Raw genomic sequence first — 25,594 nt, forward strand, 5'->3', positions numbered from 1 at the left:
GCAACAAAGACCCAATGCAGCCAAAAATAAAATTAAAAAAAAAGAAAAGAAAGAAAAGAAACAAACCGCTGCAAGTGAGAGGGCAAATGGCTCCTGGTGCGAGGCCTGTGCTGGGCGGCGGCGAGCAGGGAAGGGACTCTAGCCATGTGGGGTACCTAACCCCTTCTGAAGGCAGCGCTGCCATCCAACTCAGCCTCGGGGTGTGAAGGCCCAGGGTTGCCAGCCTTTCTGCTTTTTCAGAAGTACAAAGCCAGATTTTGATGTGAAATCCCCCGATTTTTAAAATACTGGGAGTCTCCTTTTAACCACATAGTGGAGCTAGCCCTGCAGGCAGGTCACTCACGACCCCTGGCCATGGGTCATGGCCTCTGCCATCTGCCCTTTGCCTTTGCCCTGGGCAGAATTCACCTTTTGTTCCATAACACGATTCCTGGCCTCTGACACGCTTCAGGGGCAGACTAAGGTGAAACTATTCGGTTACATTTCTGTTGCATTCTCTCGCCTGGAAGCTTCTGCAGGCTTCTCTCTCCTTGCTCCCGTCTACAGCGTAACCTGCTGCCAGAGTAATCTTCAGAAATACCATTCTTATCATGTTAGGCCCCCGTGAAAAATGGCAGGCCACTCCTGACCACATAAAGGAAAAGGCCCTGTCACTCGGGAAAGTGACCTGGGCCCAACCTTGTTACCCATCCTTTAGTTCCTCCAAGGGACCCTTTTGCTCCACACCAGGCTGCTGTCCCCACCCCCCACTTGAGCAGGTTTCCATAATCCAGGACTATCCTTCCCAACACTGGTGGCTACATCCACATCCTACCTACTGTGGCCAAGGTGACTGTCTCCCAGTGTCTGTTCCCCCTTCCTCCCACTGAAAGAGAAACCCTGAAATTAGCTGAGTACAGGGCTGCTCAGACTAAAGACTACATTTCCCAGGCTCCCTTGCAGCTAGTGGTGGCCATGTGACTGCATTCTAGCCAATGGGATGCAAGCAGAAGCACTCAGGGCCAGCTTCTGGGAACCTTCCCTAACAGACACCTGGCAATGCTCTTGGCATCCTTTGTCCCTTCCTTTATCCTGCTGTCTGACAACCAGGGTGTAATAGCTGGGCTCCAGCCGCCATGTTGATCCATGATGACAAGACCCGAACCCGGGATGTGGGAGAGGGGTTAGCTGGAAGGACCTGGGTCCAAGGACTTCCTGGAGCAGAGCTTCCACACCAGCCCTGGTCTGCCAACCTCCAAGGCTTCAGGACGAGAGCACAAGAAATGAATTGCCATCTTGTTTAAGCCACTGCCACTCTGGGTCTCTGTTATGCACAGATAAACTGAATCCTGACCACCCTTTTCCACTGAACCACTCTGCAGTGAGCAGAGGGTCCAACAGCTGTGAACTCCAAAGCCAGCTCTTCTGCCTGCCAGCCATGTTATTTGGTCAAGCCCTTTCACCCCTGCTTTTCCAGCAATAAAATGGGAGTGGTGTGCCGACCTCCCAGAACTGTTCTAAGGACCAGTGGTAACACATAGCAAGGGCCACACCTATCAGGCTAACTGACCCACACGATCCAGAAAGTGTACTCTATCTGGCCTGAGCAATCAGGACACTTCACAATCAAAACAAACAGACCTACACAAAGAAGGGCTTTTCAGTTTCTCTTAAGCTGTGGAAGATCTGCCAACCCTGGCTGGGGCTGAGTCCCCAAGTCCCGCCTCCTCCTGCCTGTTTCATTCATTTATCCCAGGGGTCTGCAAGCTTTTTCTGTCAAGGGCCAGTAAGTAAACATCTTAGGTTTTGCAGGACTCTATGGTCTTGGTTGAATATTCTTCCTTGGGTTGTTCTTTTCTTTTTGTAGAGAGTGTTCAACACTTCAAAAATGTACAAACCGGGACTTCCCTGGTGGCTCAGTGGTTAAGAATCCGCCTGCCAATGCAGGGGACACAGGTTCGAGCCCTGGTCCGGGAAGATCCCACATGCCGTGGAGCAACTAAGCCCGTGCGCCACAACTACTGAGCCTGCGCTCCAGAGCCCGCAAGCCACAGCTACTGAGCCCGTGCTCCACAACTACTGAAGCCCACGTGCCTAGAGCCCATGCTCTGCAACAAGAGAAGCCACCGCAACGAGAAGCCGGCGCACCGCAACAAAGAGTAGCCCCCGCTCGCCGCAATTAGAGAAAGCCGGGCACAGCAACGAAGACCCAACACAGCCAAAAATTAATTAATTAATTAATTATTTTAAAAATGTACAAACCGCCCTTAGCTGTCACCGGTTAAAAAACTGGCCACAGGCCCGATCTGGTCCACAGACCATAGCTTGCCCACAGGTCCTGCTTTATACTATTATCCTTTCCCCAGCTGCCCCCAAAGTCAAGCATTTGAGTCTGTCAACACTGGTTTAAGCAGGGCCTGGCACACAGTAAGTGCTCAATAAATGCCAGCAGCCAGTAGCAACTAGCAGACACCACTGAAACGTGAATGCCTTTTGGTGTAACTGGCTGGGTCTTCCCCCCAGCTTGACACTGAATGTCCTCAAGGCTGGGTGGAGGACAAACTCTTCCAAACCCTCGACTACCAACCCCCTGCCACAGCTGCCAGGGGTGTGGGCTACCAGGAGGGTGACTGAAGGAAGTCACAGGGTCCTGATTCCGGGACAGCAGGCCATGCTTCACCTTGCTTTTACAGAGGGTTTTTCTCTGGGGTTTCCACCCCTGGCAGGTCCCCCCCGTCAGAGCCAGCCCTGCCGTACATCCCTTCCTAGCCGATGCGGCAGGGACAGGCCAGAGGACCAAGAGAGAAAAGCAGCACAGTCAGCTCCAGAGAGGCCGCCACGGGGCTGAGGAACTGAGAGTCTGTTCTGCTCGCCGCCCCACCGCCCCATGATGGGCTTCCCGAGGAGCTGCCTCCCTGCAAGGGGATGGCAGCCCAAGTCCAAGGACTCCAGAGGCCGTGCCAAAGCTTCCTCAAGGCCCGGGAAGCTGGCAACTCTGCCCAAGGAAAACGGCCCAGTTTTGGTAGTTGCCATTTAGCCAATCCCAGGGACACGGGCCAGGGTGACATCAAGTGGCAAGAAGGGGTGGGGAGGGAATTCCCTGGTGGTCCAGTGGTTAGGACTCTGCACTTTCACTGCCAGGGGGCCTGGGTTCGATCCGTGGTCAGGACACTAAGATCCTGCAAGCCACGAGGCCAAAAAAAAAAAAAGAAGGGGTGGGGAGGGTCACCGTTCACTGCAGGGTGACTGGGACAGGACCTTCCTCAGCTGTCCTCTTTCCCATAGGGAGAGGGCAGACGTCAAGGAAAGGGGCTGGATGTCCTGCTACCCACACCCATCTCCCAGCCCTGCCGCCTGAGACAGAGGTGGCAGCCCAGGGGCCCCCCTCCCATCTGCTGGGGGTGCAAGGCAGGTGGGCAGCCCCGCAGCATAAGGGACTCCCTCCTAGAAAAGCCAGCTCTTCACCATTCCACGCCAGTAGCATCACCACTGATAACATCTATAGACAGATCGACCCTTCACCGCCGGACACCCTGCTCCACAACCCTGTGCTGCACTTCCCCCGCATTCCGGGGCCCCCGGTGGCACTATTCCCATCGCACGTGAGGAAGCGGAGGGCGCGTGCGTACAGGTGTCGCTACAGGGCTGCTACAGGTGACATGGCTAGTTCAAGGCCGCGTAGCTGGTGACTCACCCAGTCACACTCCACGTTCAGGACCCTCAGCTCCCAGATGTGAGACACTGGGAGATTCGGGCGGATGTCTCGGTCGACCGCCCACCCGCCCCCACCCCAGCTCCACCCACAGAGGCGAATGCCCGGGATCTGGAATCACCAGCGGCTCGCAGGACCTTGCCTCACGAGGGACAGGTGAGTGGAACAGGGCTCCTGAAGCCTTCTCACCTGGCCAAAGCATTCGGCTCCCAGAAGGGTCCAGGATGGGAAATGCTGAGGCCAGGGACGGAAGTTCATCCCAAGAGAAAGCCTAAAGCTCCCAGCAGCAGCGTGGTTCATCCCTAAGTCCCCCCAGTGGCCGGACCACCTCTGCCTTTTTCCAGGGGACCGTCAGCCAGCCCTCCACACCCAGCAGGCCGGGCCTGATCTCTGATCCAGGACTTTGCACTCCCCCAGCAGACTTCAGAGCAGTTCTTCCCCGGATGCCCGCGCTCCCCAGGCCGAACTGGCTCAGGAACCAGGGCTGCCCCGCCCTGAGCAGTAACCCGACCAACTCTGAGGCCATCACCAGGCCTTCACCGGGGCAGGTGCTGCCTCCAAAGAAGAAGTGTTCGTTCATAGAGCAAACACGCTGTGCCACAGTCCCGTCATCACCTCCATTCTACCGCCGAGGAAACTGAGGCACAGAGACCCACAACTACCCTCAGGGCACCAGTCTAGCCCACGTAGTGGATGCCCCCCAAAATATGTCCAAGCCCTAACCCTCGGAACCTGTGGGTATGACTTTACTTGGAAAAAGGGTCTTTACAGACATAATTAAGGATCTAAGATAATCCTGGATTTAGGGTGGGCCCTAAATCCAGCGACAGGTGACCTTACAGGAAAAGGCACAGAGACACAGGGGAGCAGCCATGTGAAGACAGAGGCAGAGACTGGATTTCTGTGGCCTCCAGCCAACCAACGCCTGGAGTCACTGGAAGCTGGAAGAGGCAAGAAAGGATCCTCCTCTAGAGCCTGTGGAGCAAGAGTGGCCCAGCCGACACCTTGATTTTGGACTTCTGCCCGTGAACTATGAGAGAATACATTCCTGTTGGTTTAAGCCACCAAGTTTGTTACGGCAGCCCTGGAAAACTAATACAACCAGCTTTGGCCAACTCCAGAACCCATACTTTTACACTAATACCTCACACTAATGTTACCTGAGCCTAAAGAGGAAAAAATTATTTCAGACCCCTGAGACTTTATCATCAGGAGTCTGAAATAATTTCAGACTGAGGCTCTCAATTTGAGAAACATGGACTTTCTCCTCTTGACGAACGCTTCAGTTATGAATGACCTCTATAAAGGGAAGTGTTCCCTTTGTAACTAGTAACAATTCCGAGTAGATCCACAAAACAAAAACACAAAAGTAAAAACTCTCCTGGAGAAACATGTAGAGAGGAAACTACGTGTAGAGTATATGAGAACGCTCTGTATTATCTTCCTAGTAATTCTATCAATCTAAAACTGTTCTAAAATCAAAAGTTTATTTACCAAAGATAAACCACCTCTCCTGGAACTCCTCTGAGGATCAGCCCTGGAACCCTAGTTTGAGAAACACTGCCCTTCTTTGTTCTGTATCCCATTAATGCACGTTGAATGAATGGCCATGCTTGTGATCTGGGGGATCCTGCTGAGCTTAAGTGTCTGTCCTGAGCTCCGATGCCCACCGGGGATACCCTTCTTTCTCCTCATCTGATCCAAGAAGACCCAGCTCTGCCCCAGCAAAAAGAGGTGTGACGCTGGGGACAGACGCACAACTCCTTTATTTTGGGTTTTCCAAGTTGAGGTGTGGGGAGAATCCTGTGTGGGAACCAACTGCTCCACACACTTCCCTTCAGAAAGCCCCCGTTCCCGAAGTGGCAAAAAACTCACACAGGCCAAAGCCAGGAGAGGCCCCCTCAGTGACTCCACAGAGCATCAGTGCAAGAAACCCGGAGAAACCAAGCTGAGTGTAACAGAATAACAAAACGTGAAGGAGGGGGTCCTTCCCTGGTGGCGCAGTGGTTAAGAATCTGCCCGCCAATGCGAGGGACACGGGTTCGATCCCTGGTCTGGGAAGATCCCACATGCGGAGGAGCAACTAAGCCCCTGCACTACAACTACTGAGCATGCGCTCTAGAGCCGGCGAGCCACAACTGCCGAGCCCGCGTGCCACAACTACTGAAACCCGCGCGCCTAGAGCCCAGTGCTCTGCAACAAGAGAAGCCACCGCAATGAGAAGCCCGCGCACCGCAATGAAGAGTAGCCCCCGCTCGCCACAACTAGAGAAACCCCATGCGTAGCAATTAAGACCCAACACAGCCAACAATTAATTAATTTTAAAAAAATGTGAAGGAGGAATCGTGACCGGAGAGAACTGATAAGAAAGAGTAACAAGAGAAAGAAAAAGGATGAACTACAAAGACGCGAGGTCCTTGGCAAACACATTTGTGATTTTTTTTTTGTCCACCTTAATGTCAGTTTTGAAACTAGCTTCACAAAATGTAACCAGCTTCTCACATCCCCCAAAAGGAAGATCGGAGGACCGTGGCGAGGGAGGAGTCCGTGTTACCTCTTACTTCGGAGCTGGGCATCCAGATAGGGGCCCTCCCTGTCCACGTTTCCAAGAGACGCACACCCAGCAGCTCGCACCACCCTCGCAGGACCCCTCTCCCCTGATCTAGAAGTTTCCCACTCGGGAGTCCAGAACGCCAAGCTCTCCAGATGAGTGGCACAGGGTTCTCCAGGCCCCCCCAGACTGGGCACCACTTTCCAACCGTCCTTGGCAGTCCAGAGGGTCCCCTGAGATGGCCAGAGGCTGCCCACACCCCTCCCTCCTCCCCGCTAGAGCGGCCACACCCGCCCACAGACTCCCACCTCTCCCACGCCCAGGCCCCCTCCCCTCCCACCCAGCGCCCCCACCCCCGGCTTCCTCCGAATTCTTACTTTGCACTATCGGCCCCCCACTTCCTGCCCACCCCCTCCCAATCTCAGGGCCCTCACTACTCCCCCATTTCCCGCTTCCCTCTGTACTCGGGGCACCTCACCTCTGGCCACCACTCACGCCCTCTTTTCTCTTTCTGCCCCTTTGACACCGTTCCTCCACAACCCTCACTCGGGGGCCCCCCACACCCAGCTCCCTCGGCCCGGCCCCACGGAGCCCACACCAGGCCCCTAAGGATCAGGGCCCCTCACCCTCGGGACCCGGGGCCCCTCACCGCGGCCGCGGCCCGTCCGCCCCGGGCCCCCCGCCCGTCCGGCCTCGTGCGCAGCCCCCGCGCGCAGCCCGGCCCTCGGCCCGGCCCTGGGGCCCCGCACTCACGGCTGTAGAGGGCGATGCCCGCCGCGTCCGGGCCGGCGCGCACCTCGAGGCGCAGCGCCTGCTGCTCCGCGTGCCGCTGGATCTCGCCGTTCGCGTCGCCGATGGTGAGGAGGCGGGCGCCGGGGAACACGGACACGGCCCCGCAGGGCCCCGTGACACCCGGGCCGGCCGACCCCGCGCCGCCCACGCCCGGCCCCGCCGCCGCCGCCGCCGCCGTTCCTGCCATCTTAGATCCGGCTCCAGGCCCCGCCGCCGCCGCCGCCGCCGCGCCCGGGCCCAGGCCGCCGCCGCTGCCACCGCCGCCGCCGCCGCCGCCGCCGCAGCACAGGCCGAGGCCGAGGCCGAGCCGGGTAGCGCCGCCTGATGGCCACGCGCCGCCTCGCCGCCACCGCCGTTGCGGTCCAGCCCCGTGACGCAGCGCCCCCTGCCGGCGGCCTTGGGCTCTGGGAGGAAGCACGCTGGGGGGCGGGGCCGGGCCGGCCCCGCCTCGCCCCGCCCCGCCCCGCGCAAGCTGTCGCAGCTTTGTGAGGTGACTCCTTGGCCCAGGAACAGCGAGGGCGGGAGCATACGTCAGTAGTGGTGCTTGGCCGCGCGGACACGCCCCTAGGTCTGGGCCCCGCCCCCAGCCCGGCGCGGCCCGAATGGCCGCGCTTTGTAAGGCGGTGCGGCTGCCCAGCCCGGAGCGCGCGTCAAAGGGCGGTGCTCGGCTGTGCGGACACACGCCGGAGCCCCGCCCCGCGCAAGCAGCCGTGCTGTGTGAGGTGGCTCCCCAGCCAGGGGAACGGCGGCGGTTGGCCTGACGCCCGACTGGCTCCAACGCGCCCCTGAGGCTGGGCTCCGCCCCTGGTCCCGCCCGGCTTTGTACGGCGGCTCACTGAGGGGCGGGGTCCAGCTGCGAAGAGGCCCCGCCCCTATACCGGTCCTGCTCCCCACCACTGGTCTCGCTTTGTGAGGCTCTGGGTTCTTGGGGAGGGCCGGAGTGAGGGGCGGGGACAGGACGTAGGGACACGCCCCAGCCTGTGGCTCCACCCCCAGCGCGCCCGGTGGAAAAGCAGTTTGAGCATGGACTTGGCCTCTGCACACCACCTGTGCCCCCTCTCCGAGCACTCAACCTCTCCTTCTCTCTTCCCCATCATCTCCAGCCGCTTCCCCCAGTGCCCTCCTCCTCCATCCTTGGCCCTTCGCTGTCTTCGCCCCCACAAAAAAATTCTTGGACCTCTATTTTAGCCCCTTCCCCCCCACCCCAACTCACTCTCCCTTCCCGCAATGATGGCTGATCAGTGAATCCAGCAGATCAGGGCCTAGTGCCCCTTTCCATACACGGATACACACACCCATCTTCCCTCCAAGTCCCCCCTCCACTGCGCCAGGGCCCCGTTCTCCTCTTTGGTGGCTTCCAAAGGTGCTTGCGGCCGCCCACCATCTCCAGCTGCCACTCTTCCCGGGACCTGCTTTTTTTTTTTTTTTTTAAGGCCCCACCGTGCCGCATGCGGGATCTTAGTTCCTCGACCAGGGATCTAACACGTGCCCCCTGCATTGGGAAGGAGGAGTCTTAACCACTAGTCCGGCGGGGAAGTCCCTGGATCTGCTCATTTACTACTCATTCTCCTCAAGCATTCCATCATTCCACCTCCTGTACTCACCAACGCAAGGACTTTAGCAGAGACCCCACATGGCACTGCCCCCCTCCCTACACCCCCATGGGCCTCCCCATACACCACCCTGACTGCATGCAGTTGAGGGGTACTGCCCCCTCCCCACCACCCTGCAATCAGTGATTGGACCCCAGAGGGCCTGGGCTTGAAGGATTACACTCCATAGAGGCCTTGGGAACAGCTCCAAACATTATAATTAATAACTTAGGCATGCCAGCAGGGCACATAGAATATAACCCCCAGGTACCCTATGCTCCAAAAACCCAAGTCAGGTGTGGCATGGGACGAAGGAAAGCGGAGGGGTGTGTGGAGAGCTCAAACTTCATAATGGCCCAGCTGAGGGATCCTAACAGCTCCTTCCGTGGTGGTCTGAAAAGCTGACAATCCAGAGAGGCTTCCTGCTTTCTGTCCAGCCTCCAGGCTGATGCTTGCATCCCCTCTCCCACTCCTGCTCCTCTGCGAGGAAGGTCCCAAGGCCAGGGGGTCCCCTTCATTTCCTCTGTTCACTGCCCTAAGGAAGCAGCAGCCAGTAGTCCCCAAAGTAGCTGGAGGGAACTGAGACCCTACAAAGCCCAGCCAGCGCAAGGGGGAGGGCTGAACGGAGGGCACGCAGATAGAGGGAAGGGCTCCCCTAGCAGGCCCGGAATGTGCTGAATTCTGGGGGCTCGGGTGAGGATGACGTGGAGGTGGGCCTCTTCCGGGTCCCAGAGTTGCCAGGTGTCACAGCAGAGCCTGAGGGAGCATCGTGGGTGGCTGCGTCTTCTTCTGAAGTCATTTTCTTTGTCCGTGGAGGAAAAATAGAGAACCGGGTGATTTGGGGTTTCAGGATCTCGGGTTGCCCCATGTTCTGAACCCGAGACTCCCCCAGTCCATCGGGTCTCACCTCACCCCACACACACACAGCTTCAGCGCCCTGATCCTGCTGTCTGTCCTGCCTTCCTCTCTGCTGAATAGGGAACCAGACAGCCTGGGATCGAATAACAGCTCCCCCTCTTCCTAGGGGTGTGATCGCCCCCTTTGTGCCTCAATTTCCTTTGTGCACTTTTGTACAATGGGGGAGAATGCCAACACCCCCACCCCGAGGTGGCTACGACTCATAAATATGAACACTGTATGGCATAATTTCTGTGTAAAATCCAGAATAGGCAAATCCATCAAAGCGACAGAAAGTAGAATGGTGGGTGCCAGGACCTGCAGTGGGGGTGAAACAGGGAGTTGGTGTTTAATAGGGACAGAGTTTTTTTTTTTCTGGCCACACCGTGCGGCTTGTGGAATCTTAGTTCCCCAACCAGGGATTGAACCCAGGCCACTGCAGTGAAAGTTCTGAGTCTTAACCACTGGACTGCCAGGGAAGTCCCAGGACAGGATTTGTTTTGCAAGATAAAGTTCTGGGGATGATGGTGGTGATGGTTGTACAACAATATGAATACACTTAATGCCACAGAACTGTACACTGAAAAATGACTAAAATGGTAAATTTTATGTATATTTTACAATGATTTTTTTTTTAAAACTAGCAAAGATCACTAGAATTTACTGTTAAGGAAAAGAAGCATCATGCATAACAGTGTGGTTAGCATGCTGTCATTTGTGTTAAAAAGAGTGAGGATATAGACTTGCTATTTTTGCCTTTGCTTGTATGTGCAGGAAGCTCCTAATGGTGATTTACCTGTACGTCTGTGTGCAGAGGGGGAGACCAGGGGTGGAGAGGGATTAAGAAAGAGAAGAGAATTTTACTATGTATATAATTTGTACATTTGGATGTATTTCATAGTCAAAAATTTTTTTAACTAAAAAAATATATCTTTAAAGTCACCAGGACTAAGATACTGAGAAATAAGTTATTTTTCTCCTTCCTTTTCTATGTTTTCCACCGTTTCATTTTAAATGCCTTATAAAAAAAAAAAGGGCGGGGGTGCGGGGGAGGCAGTAATCACCAGGCTAGTGCCTTGAGCGGTGTGACTTCTCACAGAAGGTTTCAGAACTTGCCCCGCCTGCCAGGCTTTTCTTAACAGCTCAGGATTTGTTCCCTGAGCTGAGATCTCAGAGGGCTGGACAGGCCGGTGCCAAGCCCCTTCCTTCCCACCATCTGTATACCAGTGACTGGGGACCAGTCTCCATCTGCTCTGTGGCAGCACCGGGTGAGGTGACCTGTCTCCTGTCTCTCCAGAACTCCGCCACGCCTCCTTCTCCCTCGGCCCACTCATCCACTCCAAAATCAGTGCCGTGTTTCCCATCCCCTGAATCTACCTGACCTGCATCTGTTCGCTTCTTCCACCTCCGCTGCCAACACACTGGACCAAACTACCCGCCACGTCTGCCGCCTGAACCATTGCCGGGTCCCCCAGCTCCCGTCCGTCCACGGTCCCCACAGTCTATCCTACCCGCAGCCGCCAGAGGGCGCCCGTGAGCACATAGATCAGGTCAAGTCCCACCTCTGCTCTGAACTTTTCATGGCTCACCCTTCACTTGGGGTCAAAGTCAAAGTCAAAGTTCCGCGCGGCTCCCCTCTCTACTCCTCACTCCGCTGCACCCCTACTGGGCCGTGCCAAGAACGTGTCCTGAGCCTGGATCAGTCCTCCGCAGCTACCTCCTGCTTGTCGCTAATCTCAGAGACCTCCCGGATCTCCCATCTAAGTGAGCTTCCTGGTCACTCCTACCCCACGTGGCATTGTCTGTCTCCCCCTGTAGAATTAAGAAGCTCTGAGGGATGAAGGGCCTCATCTTGTTCTTGTCCAGATGCCCAGGAAGGCTATGTTGAACCCATCCAGTCCTCCCCCCACCCCGCTCCCCACCATGGTGCCCCAAGCAGACTGACTCCACCCCAGGCTCCCTGACTGAAGTCCCAAAGCGTCCACTTACACAAATGGAACTTCTGAGGCCGCCTCAAGGGGGACCACCTGCACCCCAGACCTGTACCCCTCTCTGCATGGAGAAGAGCTAGCTGGACATTTTCTTTTCTTTTTTCTTTTTTCTTTTTTTGGCCAGGCCATGCCGCACAGCATGTGGGATCTTAGTTTTTCCCACCAGGGATCAAACCCGGGCCCCCTGCAGTGGAAGTGTGGAGTCCCAACCACTGGACCACCAGGGAATTCCCCTAGCTGGACATTTTCTTGATCCATCTGTCCAGGGGTCAGATATCTCTAATTTAGTAAACTAATAATAATAATAAGTACCCCAAGGCCATCACAAGATGCAGCTGTGTAGAGGAGTCCCATAGACCTGGGTTCAAATCCCAGCCAGGACACTGTGTGATCTGGGGGAGCAACACCCCTTGCTAAGCAGGGGGTGGGGATTGGGGGTGGGAATGGGGGTTGAGACCCTCCCCCTTGAAAGGGAGACGCATGTCTGGGACAGCTAAGCTGAAGTTCCTGAAACTGAACACAAAAGTAGGCTTTTCTTTATACCAGGAGCGAACCACAGTGTGCACCAGATTGTCACAAGGCTCCATGACCCCAAAGAAGCCACCAGGTTACCCTGAGTCCCTTGTCACCATTCTGAGTGCAAAGGCAGTGCTGACAACCAGGGGCCTGCCCACTACCCCACGAAGGCCTGGACAACGTGCCTACCTCCAATCCCCTGGAATTTTCCAGTGCCAACTCTTGGCTCACAAACAATCCCTGCTCAGTGATTCTGGGCTTTTCCCAGACCCCAGAAGCTCAGGGACAAACAGGTCAACCCAGCCTGGTGGTAGCCCCAAACTTCCCATGGTCAGGACAGTCAGCAGAAAATCGGGACCAAGAAACAGGACGACTTACGGAGATGGTAAACAGGGAGTTATCGAAGGACATGTCTGCAACAGAAAGAGAAGAAGACCAGGATGGGGGCCGGTTCAGATTTCCTGCTCACTGCCCTCCCCAGGCCCTCCCCACAAGCCCACAGGCCCCAAGCCAACCATGAGGAAGGGCGTAAGGTCCATCACCCCTCATCCTCTTTGCCCCCTTCCAGCCCATTCTACAGGGTGAACTGCACACAGCTACAAATTGAACTGTGTCCCTCTGCTGCTCAGAACCCTCCCTCAGGGACCTCTGGCTGCCCTCCGGGAGAATGGTGCCTCGTCTCCACTCCCACTTTCCAGAACACCTCTCAGCTCCTCCCCCACCCTGGGTTGCCCGCTCTTCACCCAGCTACTCCCTGCTCCCCCCTATAGGTCTCTGATTCAACACCACTTCCTGTAGGGACGACCCTCCTAGCCCAGACAGGGTCCGGCCCGGCATGGGCTGTTTCCCCACTGGAGTATGGGCTTGTGGACAGAAACCGCCTCTGTCTTGGTTATCCTGGGAGCCCCCAGACCTCAGCACATACTCGGGGTGCTCAATAAATACGTGAGACAGCGAAAGAAGTACAGAGAATGGAGTTTTCTCTGCTTGGAGCCCCTTCCTGGGCATCGCACTTCACAGGCTGTCTCCCTCTCCCCACCCCCAGTGGAAGCCAGCAGAACAGCACATTCTGGACCGCAAGTGGGGCTCCATTTAAGGACGGTGCCAGGCACTGTGAAAGCCGGGTGCCCTGATGGTGGACAAGACAGATGCAGTTCCCCACCCCCTTGGAGCTGATGGTCCAGTGGTGGAGGCGAGCGTCACACACCCAAGCGTGCAATGATTACTTAATTGTGTTTCTACTGAGGGCTAAGAGGAACGACAGGGCGCTGGGGGCATGTAAGTAGAAAGAGTAGATCCTGCCTAGGAAGTCAGGGAAGGCTTCCTGAAGGAGGCGACCTTTAGACTGAGACCACAGGGAGGAAAAGTATTCTAGAGGGCAGAATGAGTGAAAGGCATGAGGATGGGGCAAGGAGAGGTAAGAGGTGAAAGCTGTTCACACACACACACACAAAAAAAAAAGGTGAACCTGGTCGGGAAATGGCAGGGGATGGGGGAGAAAGAGGGGAGCGTGTGTTCTCAACTCTAAGGGAAGTGAGCAGCTGTAGAAGGGGTTCAGTAGTGAGTAGTGAGACCCAATGGCATTTTGAGGCAGTGACCCTGCCCCGGTGAGGGGCAGGAACGGGGAGGCACAGACCTGTGGTGGCGAAGTCAACCTGGGCCCAGCAGGATTCTCGCTCCCTGCAGAGGGTTTCAGGAGAAAGTGATGACTTGTCTCAGGTAGGAGGCTCGTTCTGGGTAGCCCTGGTCAAACTTGGCCCTTCCTCCCCACCCCACCTCCGCATCCTCCCTGAATCCCCTCAGATGGAAATTCTCTCGCAGGAGCCCCACAGCCAGGTGAAGTCAGGATTCCATCACGGGGGCTACTGCTAGTTCTCTGCCACTAGGCAGCACGGTGTCCACCCCTCTCTCAGAGGGGAGAAACCGAGGTTGGAGCCAGTAGATTCTGATGCCCAGGAACCAGGGCCACCGTCTACAGGCTACAAGTTGGGCACTGCACAACCCCAGGGGGCACCACTCGCCTCTCTCACAATTGTGGATTTCTAGAATGATTACTTAGCAAATTTTGGCAACTGGCCGTAAAGGGATGCGAGGAAGCCTCAGCCTCCTCATCTGTAAAATGGGGCCATTCCTAGTGCCTGCTTCCAGCGCTGCCACGAGGATCACGTGAGCTCAGGGTCCAGAGTCCCGCAGCACAATGCTGGGCACACTGTAGGCGCTTCCTGAATAGCACCTGTTTCTATTAAGCCAGCCTCCCACCAGAAGACGCTGTTTGGGGTGGAGCCCTGGAAGGACCCTTCTTCCCCTAGAACCCAGCCAGCTATCAGAGTCTTTAATGGCCATCAGGAACTCCTGCCTTGGGACTCGGTTTTCTTTCCCCAAAACCACCCTCTGAGGGTCTCCAGGGATGGTCTCACCGTTTCTTCTGCAAGTTTTTTACTTTAACTGGGAGAGAAAAAAAAGTGTTTGTTAGATTTTGGTCCTGGTTGCATCCTGGTTGCAAAAAGCCGAGAAACCAAAAGACCCACATACATTTGTAGCCCAGCCTTTCCTTCTTCACTGGCAAATTTCCCACTCAACAGGGGAGCTACTGAAGACACTTCTTTCCCCCCAATTTCATGATCAATGTATATTGGTAAAAACTTCAAACAAGGTACGAGCATGTAAAATTGTTGGGTTTTTTTTTTTTTAGTCCACACCACGTGGCTTGCGGGGTCTTAGTTCCCCGAGTAGTGATCGAACCCGTGCCCCCTGCAGTGAAAGCACTGAGTCCAGACCACTGGACCACCAGGGGATTCCCGCTTTATTTTTTTTTTAAAGACTGAGTTCAGTGGTGCCAGGGGCTGTGGGAATGGGGAATGGGGAGTCGGTGTTTAAAGGGGACAGTTACAGTTTGGGAAGATGAAAGAGTTCTGGAGATGGATGGTGGTGATGGTTGTACAACAAAGTGAATATACTTAATGCTGCTGAACTGGACACTTAAAAAGGGTTAAAATGAAAAAAATTTAAAATTTAAAAATTTTTAAATAATTAAAAAAAAAAAATAAGGAATTCCCAGGCGATCCACTTTCACTGCCAAGGGCCTGGGTTTGATCCCTGGTCGGGGAACTAAGATCCCACGAGCTGCGCAGCGTGGCCAAAAAAATTAAAAAATAATAATTTTTTAAAAAGGGTTAAAAAGGTAAATTTTATGTCATGTATATTTTACAACAATTTATATATATATATATATATATATATATATATATATATACACACACACACACACATATATACGTGTGTATATACATATATAAATTGCCCCTGCCCACCACCATCATCGAAATTCTGGAGGGTTCTTCACTGCTAAACCTCTGTAGTAAGGACTCCCAACCGTGCTCCTAAAAATGGGTGTGAGCGGGAGTGCATATACAAGTTCCGGTGGGCCATGCTTTCTCTGCCTGCCGTTACCTTTCCTGATGACCAAGGCAATGGTCACCAGCCCAGCGAGGAGGAGGAAGGATCCAGCCAGGCTCAAGGAGAGTGCCAGGATCCAGGTGGGCGCTAGAGGAAGATGGGAAAACAGAGATTAGGCAGGTCATGGAACTGTGGGGTTGCAGGGAGAAGGTGGGACTCCTGTCATCCCTCCATTTGTTTTGGATGTTGCTAGACCCTGGGGATCTAGCAAACCTGTTTCTGGCCAATTAGCATATTCCCTCCTCCTGGCCAACCTGACTGGTTCAGGGAGGGGCATGTTGCCCAAGCTGAGCCAATGAAAGTAATTTCTGGACTTTGGCTAGACCACTGGGAAGAGAGGTTTACTCCTCAGGCCAGCATTACAAAGCTGGTAGGATATACACCTGGGGCTCCAAGGTACAATTTTGACACCCTGAGAGGGAGGGCCTGCCTGAGAATAAGACACAGAAGAAAGCAGAGCTGAGAAGTGGCACATGATTCCTGACATTGGTGAGCACCTGGATCCAGCCATGCCTGAAGTCAGTGCTGTTCAGTGAACCAACAAATCCCCTTTTGTCATTGAAGCCAATTTGAGTCAAGTTTTCAGTTACTTGTGGCCTGAAGAGTCCTGCTGGCTGGGTAATAGGGGGTCAGACAACATCCACTCCCAGTCACATGGTGGACTCTGAGGTCCACGTAGAGGTCAGCCACAAAAGCATGAAGCCCCAGCTCCAGTTAATGTCTCTGCAAAAGATTCGGCTGCCCCTCCCTGGAGAGAGGCGGAAGCCAGCGGGAGATGCCCTGATCCCAGTGGAGGTCAGGAACTAGCCAGGAGGGGAGGAGAGGCACACACTTGGTGTTCTCAGTGTTAGCCCTTGTTCATTCATTCACCTGGGGCAGGAGGGATGTCACCTCCCCACTCTGAGACCACAGGACCAAGGTGAGAGAAGGGGGCCTTTGATTGTGGAACTTGAGGCCGGGGAAGGACACAGAGACTGTTCTGTCATCACAGCCTGTGGGCCTCTGCTGGCAACAAAGTTCTCTTTGCAGCAGGAAAGTTCTGACTGATGGTGAAGCAGAGGCTCCACCCAGAGGCGCCTCCTTCCCTCCGGCTCCTTGATCCAGAACCCAGGCCCAGCCCCATCTCCTGGAAAGACCAGAGGAAGACATCAGCCCTCCCAGGGCTTCTGTCTCACTCAGACGAAAAGCCAGGGTCCTTGCTGCAGCCACAAGACCCTGCACAATCCTCGTTGCCTCCCCCCGCCCTCATCTCCCCCAACTTTCCCCCTTGCTCACTATGCTTCAGCCGCATGGGGCGCCTCGATGTCCCTCAAACACACCAGGCACGCTCCAGCCTCAGGGCCTTTGCACAGCCTGCTTCCTCTGCCTGGAACGCTCCTGCCCCCGACACTCACGTGGCTGGCTCTTCATCCTTCAGGTCTTTGCTCAAACGTTTCCTCCTCAGAGAGGCCTTCCTTGGCCACTCTCCTCTCTATTTAAAATGACACCCTTGGGAATTCCCTGGCAGTCCAGTGGTTAGGACTTGGCGCTTTCACTGCCAGGGCTATATTTCATCCCTTCACCAGGCTATATTTCATCCCTGCCACTTTCCTTGTCCCCTGTTGGCAGACTGAATGTTTACCAAACTCCTTATTTATCGTCTGTCCCCATCCCTCGGAATGTCAACTGTGAGACATCAGGGACTTTGTTTCATTCACTGCTGAACCTGCAGTGCCAAGGACAGTGCCTGGTACACAGCAGGTGCTCAAGGGAGGGTGCAGGAGAGCATGCAGGTTTAATGCCTGGATTTCAGGGAGGGTGAACGCATGCCAGGTTTAACGCTCTGCCACCTGCTGGCTGGGTGACCTGGGCCAGTCTCTTCATCGCTTGTGCCTCAGTTTCCTTATCTGGAAAATGGGGAGAATGGCTGTACCCATTGCATGGGGTGACTGTGAGGACTAAACAAGGAAAAGTGAGAAAGTCTGGCAAGTTGGAAGAGGTGGCTCGTCCTGTGATGACTTCCAGGTGGAGGGAACAGCACCTACAAAGGCTCCGCGGTGAGAAAATGGAGCCCAGGGCAGTGAGGAATGATGGGAGGGCCTTACCTGGGAAGGAGACGTGCATGGGCTCACTGAAGTTCGACAGTTGAGGCTGCCTGTGCTCGCCGAGCACGCCATACTGGCAGCAGAATGGTCCCCCTGGAACCTCCCTGCTGCCACCACTCAGGTTGAAGATGACCTCGAGCTGGTCCGCGGGGGCCTGCAGGAGCTGCACCACCTCCTCCCCTTGATACAGTGTGAAATTCGCCCCCGGGAAATCCCTGGGGGCCATGCATGAGATGTGGATGGGGTCCTCCTGGCTGCTGGGATGTGGGGGCACCAGCATGATGGATGGCGCTGGGATAGCCAAGGAGCCTGTGAAGCAAGATAGGGGAGGCTGGCTGGGTGGTTAGAGCAGAGGCCAGCCTGGCTGTGCAGCCTCGGGCAAGTGGCTCACCCTAACTGGGCCTTGGCTTTCATGTACAACTGGAAGCTAGTCATCCCTACCCTATGGTGATGTTGAAGGGGCAGAGTGCCCAGCACGTGGTGAGAGATCGCTGCATTTGAGTCATTTTATTATAACAGCCGTGGATGTTACACAGCAGGGCAATTATACTCGTATTACTTCGATCGACAGCATTGACTACGTGCCAGGCCCTGTTTAGGTGCTGGGGACAGAGCAGCGGACGAGATAGACAGATAGACGGACAGATAAGGTATGCCTGCCCCGGGGGGTTGACTTTCTCAGGGGGACAAGGGTGGTCGGGTAGCCACAGAGGGCTTCCATGGAGACACGGCACAGGAAGAACCGGGGGCGAGCATTCCAGGCAGAGGGACAGGCTGGGGCAAAGGCCACAGGCTGGAAGGGGTGTGGTGTGTTCAAGGAGCCTGGGTGGCAGGAGGGAGGGTGACCGAGGGGAGAAGGGGAGGGCAGAGGGGTTCTATCTTGTTTTCCAGGCTGTAGTGAAGAATATGATTTTGGGGCACGACTTCCTGCAGGAGGGACCAGTGTCCCCCCAGCCGCTCACAGGCTGCCGAGCAGAGTGCCTGGCTCAGGTGAGGTCGACACAAGCCTTCCCTTCTCTAGCTTCCCCGCCCCACCCTCTGACCCCCCAGCAGATCCTCCTGTTGCCCCAGCCCTGGAGGTAGGAGCCTGCAGAGGCCGAGCAGGGCTGAGTCATGGGGCGTGGGCACTGCTGTCTCTGGTGGGGTGGCATTTCTGATACCCTTGATGTGGATGGGGATAATGAGACCCAACAAGAGAAATCCATGCTCCTGGGGCATTTCCAAGGCTCTGGGGGAAAATCGGTCAGGGCTCAGCTTCTCCAGCACCTGGTTTCTGCACACACACCCCCTCCCTGCCACCCCCCAGCAGAGGCAAGGTTGGGGAGGTGGAGGGAGCGGAGCAGGGGTGGCACAGGGGCACCAGGCTCACCGGCTGCAAAGAGCAGGACGGTCCAGGGCATCTCTCCTCCCGCGTTTGGCCAGGAAATCTGGCTGAGACCAGCGCGGCCCACGGCTCACTGCCAGCTCCTCCTGTGAGGCCAGAGCAAGGAAAGAAGAACCAGGACTGACTTGAGCCGAGTGTTTCCTCATTGGCAGGAAGTTGCACACACACACACTTGGGCACTGAAAGGGACTCTCTCCCCTCCCCACCCCTTCCATGGACGCACATCAGACCCTGGCACCTCGCTGTTCCTTAGGGGCCAAGGTTCGGCAGATGGGAGGGGGAAAATGAATGAGATGGTCCAGCGCGTGGTTTTTTTTGTTTTTGATTTTTTTCCCCTGAGAACTCCTGGGCATGAGCAAGCACGAGGAACATGGGTTTTCTGGGAAACCCAGGCCCAAGTCACAAAATGTGGCCCAACCAGTGCTGAAGTTGAAACGTGGGGTGGAAGTTGGTAGGGCATGGTGGTTAGGGCTTGGCCTCTGTGACCTCAGGCAAGACAAGGTCCTTCTTGGAAGCCTCAGCTTGCTGCTCTGAAGAATGGGGCTAAGAGTAGTGGACACTAGCTCCAAAGAATTCATGTCATGAAGTGCAATGCCTAGTGTAGTGTGAGTGTTCCCAGTGTGAGGCCGCAGAGGAGAAAAGTCTCAGGAGCTTCACCAGCCAGGTGAAAGGAAACACTAGCTCCAGAACTGAGGAAATGACATTGTTTGCAGCATAAATTGCCTCCTGTTGATAGCCCAGAAAGGTCTGTCTTACCAGATTTGCTTTGGTCTCCAAACATTTCTGGTCAAGTCCAGCAGGTAGGTCCACCTGGAGGTTTACACCCAGGAAGGATGTAAGCATGTAGTTGCCAAATACTAAAGAGGGCCATTAGAGTGGACTTTTTTCTTTGGATACATAAAGCTCATTTCAACCTCAGGGCCTTTGCATGTGTTCCATCATCCCTGCCTGGAACACAATTCTATAGACCTGGTCAAATCCCACTTCTGCTTCAGGTCTCAGTTTAAATGCCATTTTGAGGAAATCTTTCCAGATTCCTCTGGACTTAGAAAAAATGCCTTTGCTGAATCCTGCCATAATACCTTGTAGTTTTCTTTGATTGCAACTAGCATGCTTGTATTTTCATGCTTGTCCATTTCATCTAACTTATCAAACTTATTGCTATAAGCCTGTTTATATTCCCTTGTTAGGCTTTTAATATCTGTGGGGTTTGTAGTGATGTCTCCTCTTTCATCCCTGATAATAGAAATTTGTGTTTTTTCTCTTTTTTTTCTTGATTAGCTTTGCTAGGGGTTAATCAGTTTTATTAATCTTTTCCAAGTACCAACTTTTGGCTTTGTTGTTTTTCTCTATTTTCAGTTTTCTATTTCATTATTTTGTTCTTTCTTCCTGTTACCATGTGTTTACTTGGCTCTTCTTTTTTTTTTAATTTATTATTTATTTTTTTCGCTGCGTTGGGTCTTCGTTGCTGCACATGGGCTTTCTCTAGTTGCAGTGAGCGGGGGCTACTCTTCATTGTGGTGCGCAGGCTTCCCATTGCAGTGGCTTCTCTTGTTGCGGAGCACGTGCTCTAGGCACGCAGGCTTCAGTAGTTGTGGAGCGTGGGCTCAGTAGTTGTGGCTTGTGGGCTCTAGAGTGCAGGCTCAGTAGTTGTGGCGCACAGGCTTAGTTGCTCTGCAGCATGTGGGATCTTCCTGGACCAGGGCTCAAACCCGTGTCCCCTGCATTGGCAGATGGATTCTTAACCACTGCGCCACCAGGGAAGTCCCTGTAACCTGGAATTTTGAATTCAGAAATAGCCACACATACCTGTGTTGGTGAGCTGACACACAGATTATGCCCTTAAGAGACAGGACTGAGGAGTCATGGGCAGGGTGAAGGGAAAGCAATGACAGATGGTGACTCCCTGGGGTCAGGGAACTGTTAGCAGCCAGGCCTGAAGTTGCTGGGGAGAAAACAGTTCTGGAACTTGGAGAGAGCTGGAGTTACAGGCTTTGGTGGAAAGATGCAGACCAACAGGGTAGGAGCCAGGGAATAGATGCCTAGACCTTCCTTTCCTTCAGCCCTCAGATATCCTACCAGGGCTGAACCCAACTGGAAATAGGAGGAAAAGGAAGCCAAGTTGACCCGGTGTGTAGATATCAGCTCCCTGCCTCCCACTGCGAAGTAGTACAGGGAATGGTAGAGAACAGCTCTGGTGGGGCAAACAAACACTGCCCAGCACATGGTCTTGTAATCTTTTGGTTGTAATTTCAGGGGATCCCTGACCTCCAGCAGCCAGTCTGCCAACTCCCCATGGTCATAAGAACCCCAGGCTAAGATTCTAGGCCAACATTACAAACGGAAGAGGGACTCTGTATGACGTGGCCTCTGCCGAAGGCTCCCATCTCTTCTCTGGCTACTCCTCTCACCCACCCCACCCTCATCTCCCTTCTGCCTCTTGAACTCTCTTGAGAGCCTTTGACCTCAGAGCACTGTTTTTGTCTGCTTGCCTCTTCTCCCTTCTATTTCAAACCTGAGCTTCAAGGCCACCTTCTTGGGGAAGCTCTCCGACTCCATCCAGGTGAAATGAGCCACCCCACCTACCCACCTAGCATTCACTTCTCAGCGCCTCCGACTACCTGAAATCATTTAGTGGAGCAGCACTGGGATGACAGCTCCACGAGGACGTTGTCTGTATTATTCACAGTGTCACTCAGTAAATTTTGTTGAATACTTGGGGAGGGGGAGGGTTTCGTTTAATTGAGGGAAACAAGAATCACCCATTCACCCCAGACAACAGTGAAAATGGCAGAGCTGGTAGCTCCATGGGCCTCCACCTCCACCAAAACATCGACCAATTGAGCAAAAGTGGTAAGAATCAACTTTATCCAAACTCTGGAAAACAGCTAAATGTTTATGCCAACCAAGGAAATGCTGAATCAAGAAGAGGCAACTTGATCATGGCAGGAAAGCTTTTTGTGGTGTTTTCCCTGCCCTTCCTCATCTCCTGCCCCAGCACAGTGGAGGACTTGAAGACAGCAGCCTGTGTCTTCAAGTGAAGTATAGGGCCCTGGTCCCCAGTTTCTTTTTTTTTTTTTTTTTTTAATTTTATTTATTTATTTATTTATTTACTTATGGCTGTGTTGGGTCTTCATTTCTGTGCGAGGGCTTTATCTAGTTGCGGCAAGTGGGGGCCACTCTTCATCGCGGTGCGCGGGCCTCTCACCATCGCGGTCTCTCTGGCCGCGGAGCACAGGCTCCAGACGCTCAGGCTCAGCAATTGTGGCTCACGGGCCCAGTTGCTTCGCAGCATGTGGGATCTTCCCGGACCAGGGCTCGAACCCGTGTCCCCTGCATTGGCAGGCAGATTCTCAACCACTGCGCCACCAGGGAAGCCCAGGTCCCCAGTTTCTAAGGGAGCAGAGCAGCCCTCGTTCTCACAGTATTGTGTGTGTCTGTTCTAAGATGTCTGGGGGTTACCTGAAGGACTGCCTCAAGGTGCTTGCCTGTTTAACTCAGAACACATTCTTGGAAAACACTGTAAGGCAAAGGAAGAACCCACAGTTCTCTGGGGCACAAGATTACAAGTGACATACCAAAAGCTGGGAGGAAGAGCTGGGGTGAGAGTTTCTTTGGGTAATTAAGGCATTCAAAAGCACCCATACACACTGGGGAACTTAGAAAGCAATGTGCATGCCCAGGGCAGGACAAATGGTCAGAAAAGACCTAAGAAGACCCTACTCTTTCATCTCTGGCTGATTTCTAGGCTTGGTGCAAACAGGAAGAGAAGACTAAGGCAGAGTTATAAACACCCAGGTGAAGTATTGATGTGCTCCAGCAGAGACTGGCAAAGAGTGGGAGAGGTTTTTCATTGTTTTTCTTTCTTCCTTTTTCACTCTATATGAATCAACACCACCCCAATTTTAAAATGGACAAAAGACTTGAACAAACATTTTTCCAAAGAAGATATACGAGTGGCCAATGAGCACATGAAAGGATGCTCAATATCATTAGGAAAATGCAAATCAAAACCACTATGAGCTTTCGGGAGTTCCCTGGTGGCCTAGTGGTTAGGATTCCGGGTTTTCCCTGTTGTGGCCAGGGTTCAATTCCCGGTCGGGGAACTGAGATCCCACAAGCTGTGCGGCACGGCCAAAAAACCCCAAAAAACAAAACCACTATGGGGCTTCCCTGGTGGCGCAGTGGTTGAGAATCTGCCTGCTAATGCAGGGGACACGGGTTCGAGCCCTGGTCTGGGAAGATCCCACATGCCACGGAGCAGCTGGGCCCGTGAGCCACGATTGCTGAGCCTGCGCGTCTGGAGCCTGTGCCCCGCGACGGGAGGGGCCGCGATAGAGAAAGGCCCGCGCACCGCGATGAAGAGCGGTCCCCGCACCGCGATGAAGAGTGGCCCCCGCTTGCCGCAACTGGAGAAAGCCCTCGCACGAACCGAAGACCCAACACAGCCAAAAATAAATAAATAAATAAATAAATAAATAAGAAAATCCTTTAAAAAAAAAAAAAACAAAACAAACAAAACCACTATGAGCTTTCAGCGACTGTGAAGCTGAGGAGATCCTAGGGCCGGGAGAAGGATGTCAGATATCACTCTCCTCCCAGCTCTAAGGCCCTCCCCCGATGCCCCTCAATAAAATGGCTTGACCCCCTAAAAAGAGACAAACAAACCACTATGAGATACCACTTCACATCCATTAGGAGGGATATACTAAAAATAAAATAGAAAATAACAAGTGTTGATGAGGATGTGGAAAAATTGGGACCCTCGTACATGGTTGGTGGGAATGTAAAATGGTGCAGCCACCGTGGGAAAGTTCGGCAGTTCCTCAAATAGTTAAGCATAGAATTACCATATGACCCAGCAATTTCACTCCTACGAATACACTGCAGAGAACTGAAGGCAGATACTCAAATACACATGTTCTTAGCAGCACTACTCACAACAGCCAAAAGGTGGAAACAACCCAAGTGTCCAACAGATACCCACACAATGGAATACTACTCAGCTATAAAAAGGAATTAAATACTGATATTATGATGAACATTAAAAACACACTAAGTGAAAGAAGCCAGACACAAATGGTCACACATCCCATTTCTATGAAATATCCAGAATTGCCAATTCCATAGAGGAAGATTGGTTGCCAGAAGCTGGGGTGAGGGGGGAATGAGGAATAATTGCTTAATGGGTTCAGGGTTTCCTTCTAGGCTGGTGAAATGTTTTGGAAGTGTGTAGAAGTAGTGGCTGCACAACATTGTGAATATACTAAATGTCACTCCACTGGGTTGTTCACTTAAAATTATTAATCTAATGCAATGTGAAATTCACCTCATTAAAAAAAAATCCTTAAAAAAAATAAGTTATCACTCATTCTCTACAACTACTTCAAAATGTCCAAGTAGTGAGTCTGAATGATAGAAAAACTTGGAACGAAAAGGAGTACGAAGTGTGACCATACATAAACTTTAACATTACAAAGTGTTACTTCCCCACGCTCTCCAAACGCCAGAAACAGTTGACAGTCACCAGCTGTATTAGAAGAGTAACTGCCACCACCTGCCAACCTCTCTCAGGCCTGTCTTGAAAGACTCAAAATTTCCATCTGAACATTTTTCTTATGTTTAGATGGAATCACCAGAGTCCATTTCTCCAGCGACATCTTTGCTTATCTGCTTAGGTCGCCTCCAAATCCTCTAAGCCAGACTGAGGGAGAGGTTAATTGGCGGCATGCCCAAGGAAGGGCGATAAACCTGGAATATAACGGATAACATTTACTGAGGGCCTATGATATGTCATGCACTAAACAAGCATCTCACTTAATCTTCACAACAGCCCAATGAAGTAGGACTAGTATCACCCCCCCCTTTTCTTTAAATATTTATTTGGTTGCGCCAGGTCTTAGTTGCGGCAGGCGGGCTCCTTAGTTGCAGCACGCGAACTCTTAGTTGCAGCATGCATGTGGGATCTAGTTCCCTGACCAGGGATGGAACCCGGGCCCCCTGCACTGGGAGCGCCGAGTCTTAACCACTGAGCCACCAGGGAAGCCCCCTTACCCCTTTTATGGATGAGAAAAGTGAGGCCCAGCAGAGTGATGCCTCAAGTAAAGCGTGAGGCGTGCTTTGAACTAGGCAACCTGCCTCCCAAACCCACACTCTCTTCTCCGCTCTTCTCTTCTGACGCTAAGCACCTCGGCTGTCATTCTTCTTACCCTAGGCCAATTCAATCACTGTTTACCTTCTGGCCCTCGAGTTTGAGACCATTGGGGTGCAGGGCGGGGCCAAGCCGCCGTGCTAACTATATGCAAGAAATTTCGGGCGCTCACTATAGGCCAGGTCTCATCTCAATTCTCATCACCTCTAATTCACAAACGAGGAAACTGACAAAGTGACAGTTCTGAGGCGCCAAGGAATGAGCGGTTAGGCATCCGACCTGGGACCAAACTCACAGACCTGGCACAAGTTGCCCCCCATGTTAACATAAAAGGGTCTCCATCCACCCTAGCTGAGCCTTTTCAGACGAGCCCTACGGGTCGCGTGCAGGGCCATGCCCTGCCTCTATTTCCGATCCGCTACACCCAGGCTGGATCGCACAATCGTCATTGCGCGCAGGGTACACTGGGAAAACCGCAGGAAGGACCCG

At 53.6% G+C, this 25,594-nt stretch overlaps 2 protein-coding genes across 8 annotated transcripts in view; both read right to left on the bottom strand.

Moving 5' to 3' along the window:
* The window catches only part of CARM1 (coactivator associated arginine methyltransferase 1), a 40,381-nt gene extending 32,804 nt beyond the window's left edge, over positions 1-7,577 (bottom strand). For 3 of the 5 annotated variants that reach the window (XM_057540204.1, XM_057540203.1, XM_057540202.1), the window contains exon 1: positions 6,996-7,335. In XM_057540204.1, coding sequence (XP_057396187.1) covers positions 6,996-7,221 — 226 coding nt within the window. In that variant the 5' untranslated portion in view covers positions 7,222-7,335. Of the gene's footprint in view, positions 1-6,995 lie in introns of all 5 variants that reach the window. The other 2 variants (XM_057540201.1, XM_057540200.1) reach the window with 1 other exon arrangement.
* A 1,282-nt stretch (positions 7,578-8,859) lies between these two features.
* Positions 8,860-25,516, bottom strand: C2H19orf38 (chromosome 2 C19orf38 homolog). 3 transcript variants are annotated; one of them, XM_057539435.1, is made up of 8 exons: positions 25,405-25,516; positions 18,940-19,040; positions 17,571-17,879; positions 15,481-15,573; positions 14,448-14,475; positions 13,667-13,710; positions 12,409-12,443; positions 8,860-9,428 (listed from the first exon to the last, which is right to left on the bottom strand). In XM_057539435.1, exons 2-8 carry the CDS (start codon positions 18,968-18,970, stop codon positions 9,282-9,284), a joined length of 687 nt encoding a protein of 228 aa, XP_057395418.1. In that variant the 5' UTR covers positions 18,971-19,040; positions 25,405-25,516; the 3' UTR covers positions 8,860-9,281. The 3 variants fall into 3 exon arrangements, with proteins under 3 accessions (XP_057395418.1, XP_007169022.1, XP_057395422.1); XM_007168960.2 differs by lacking the exon at positions 25,405-25,516 and adding an exon at positions 22,069-22,108; XM_057539439.1 differs by lacking the exon at positions 25,405-25,516 and adding an exon at positions 19,711-19,895.
* Positions 25,517-25,594: the final 78 nt, after the last annotated feature.

This window comes from Balaenoptera acutorostrata, chromosome 2 (genome assembly GCF_949987535.1).
Source record: "Balaenoptera acutorostrata chromosome 2, mBalAcu1.1, whole genome shotgun sequence".
Taxonomy (NCBI): Eukaryota; Metazoa; Chordata; class Mammalia; order Artiodactyla; family Balaenopteridae; genus Balaenoptera; species Balaenoptera acutorostrata.

What these genes read in the sequence shown, in the direction of transcription:
- C2H19orf38 (XM_057539435.1), bottom strand. Translation starts at nt 18,970, where the DNA reads ATGCCCTGGACCGTCCTGCTCTTTGCAGCCG. An exon ending in CATGCACGTCTCCTTCCCAG is followed by an intron (nt 15,574 to 17,570) that starts GTAAGGCCCTCC and finishes ATCTTCCTCTAG; the next exon opens with CGCCCACCTGGATCCTGGCA. An exon ending in TGCCTTGGTCATCAGGAAAG is followed by an intron (nt 14,476 to 15,480) that starts GTAACGGCAGGC and finishes TTTCTCTCCCAG; the next exon opens with TTAAAGTAAAAAACTTGCAG.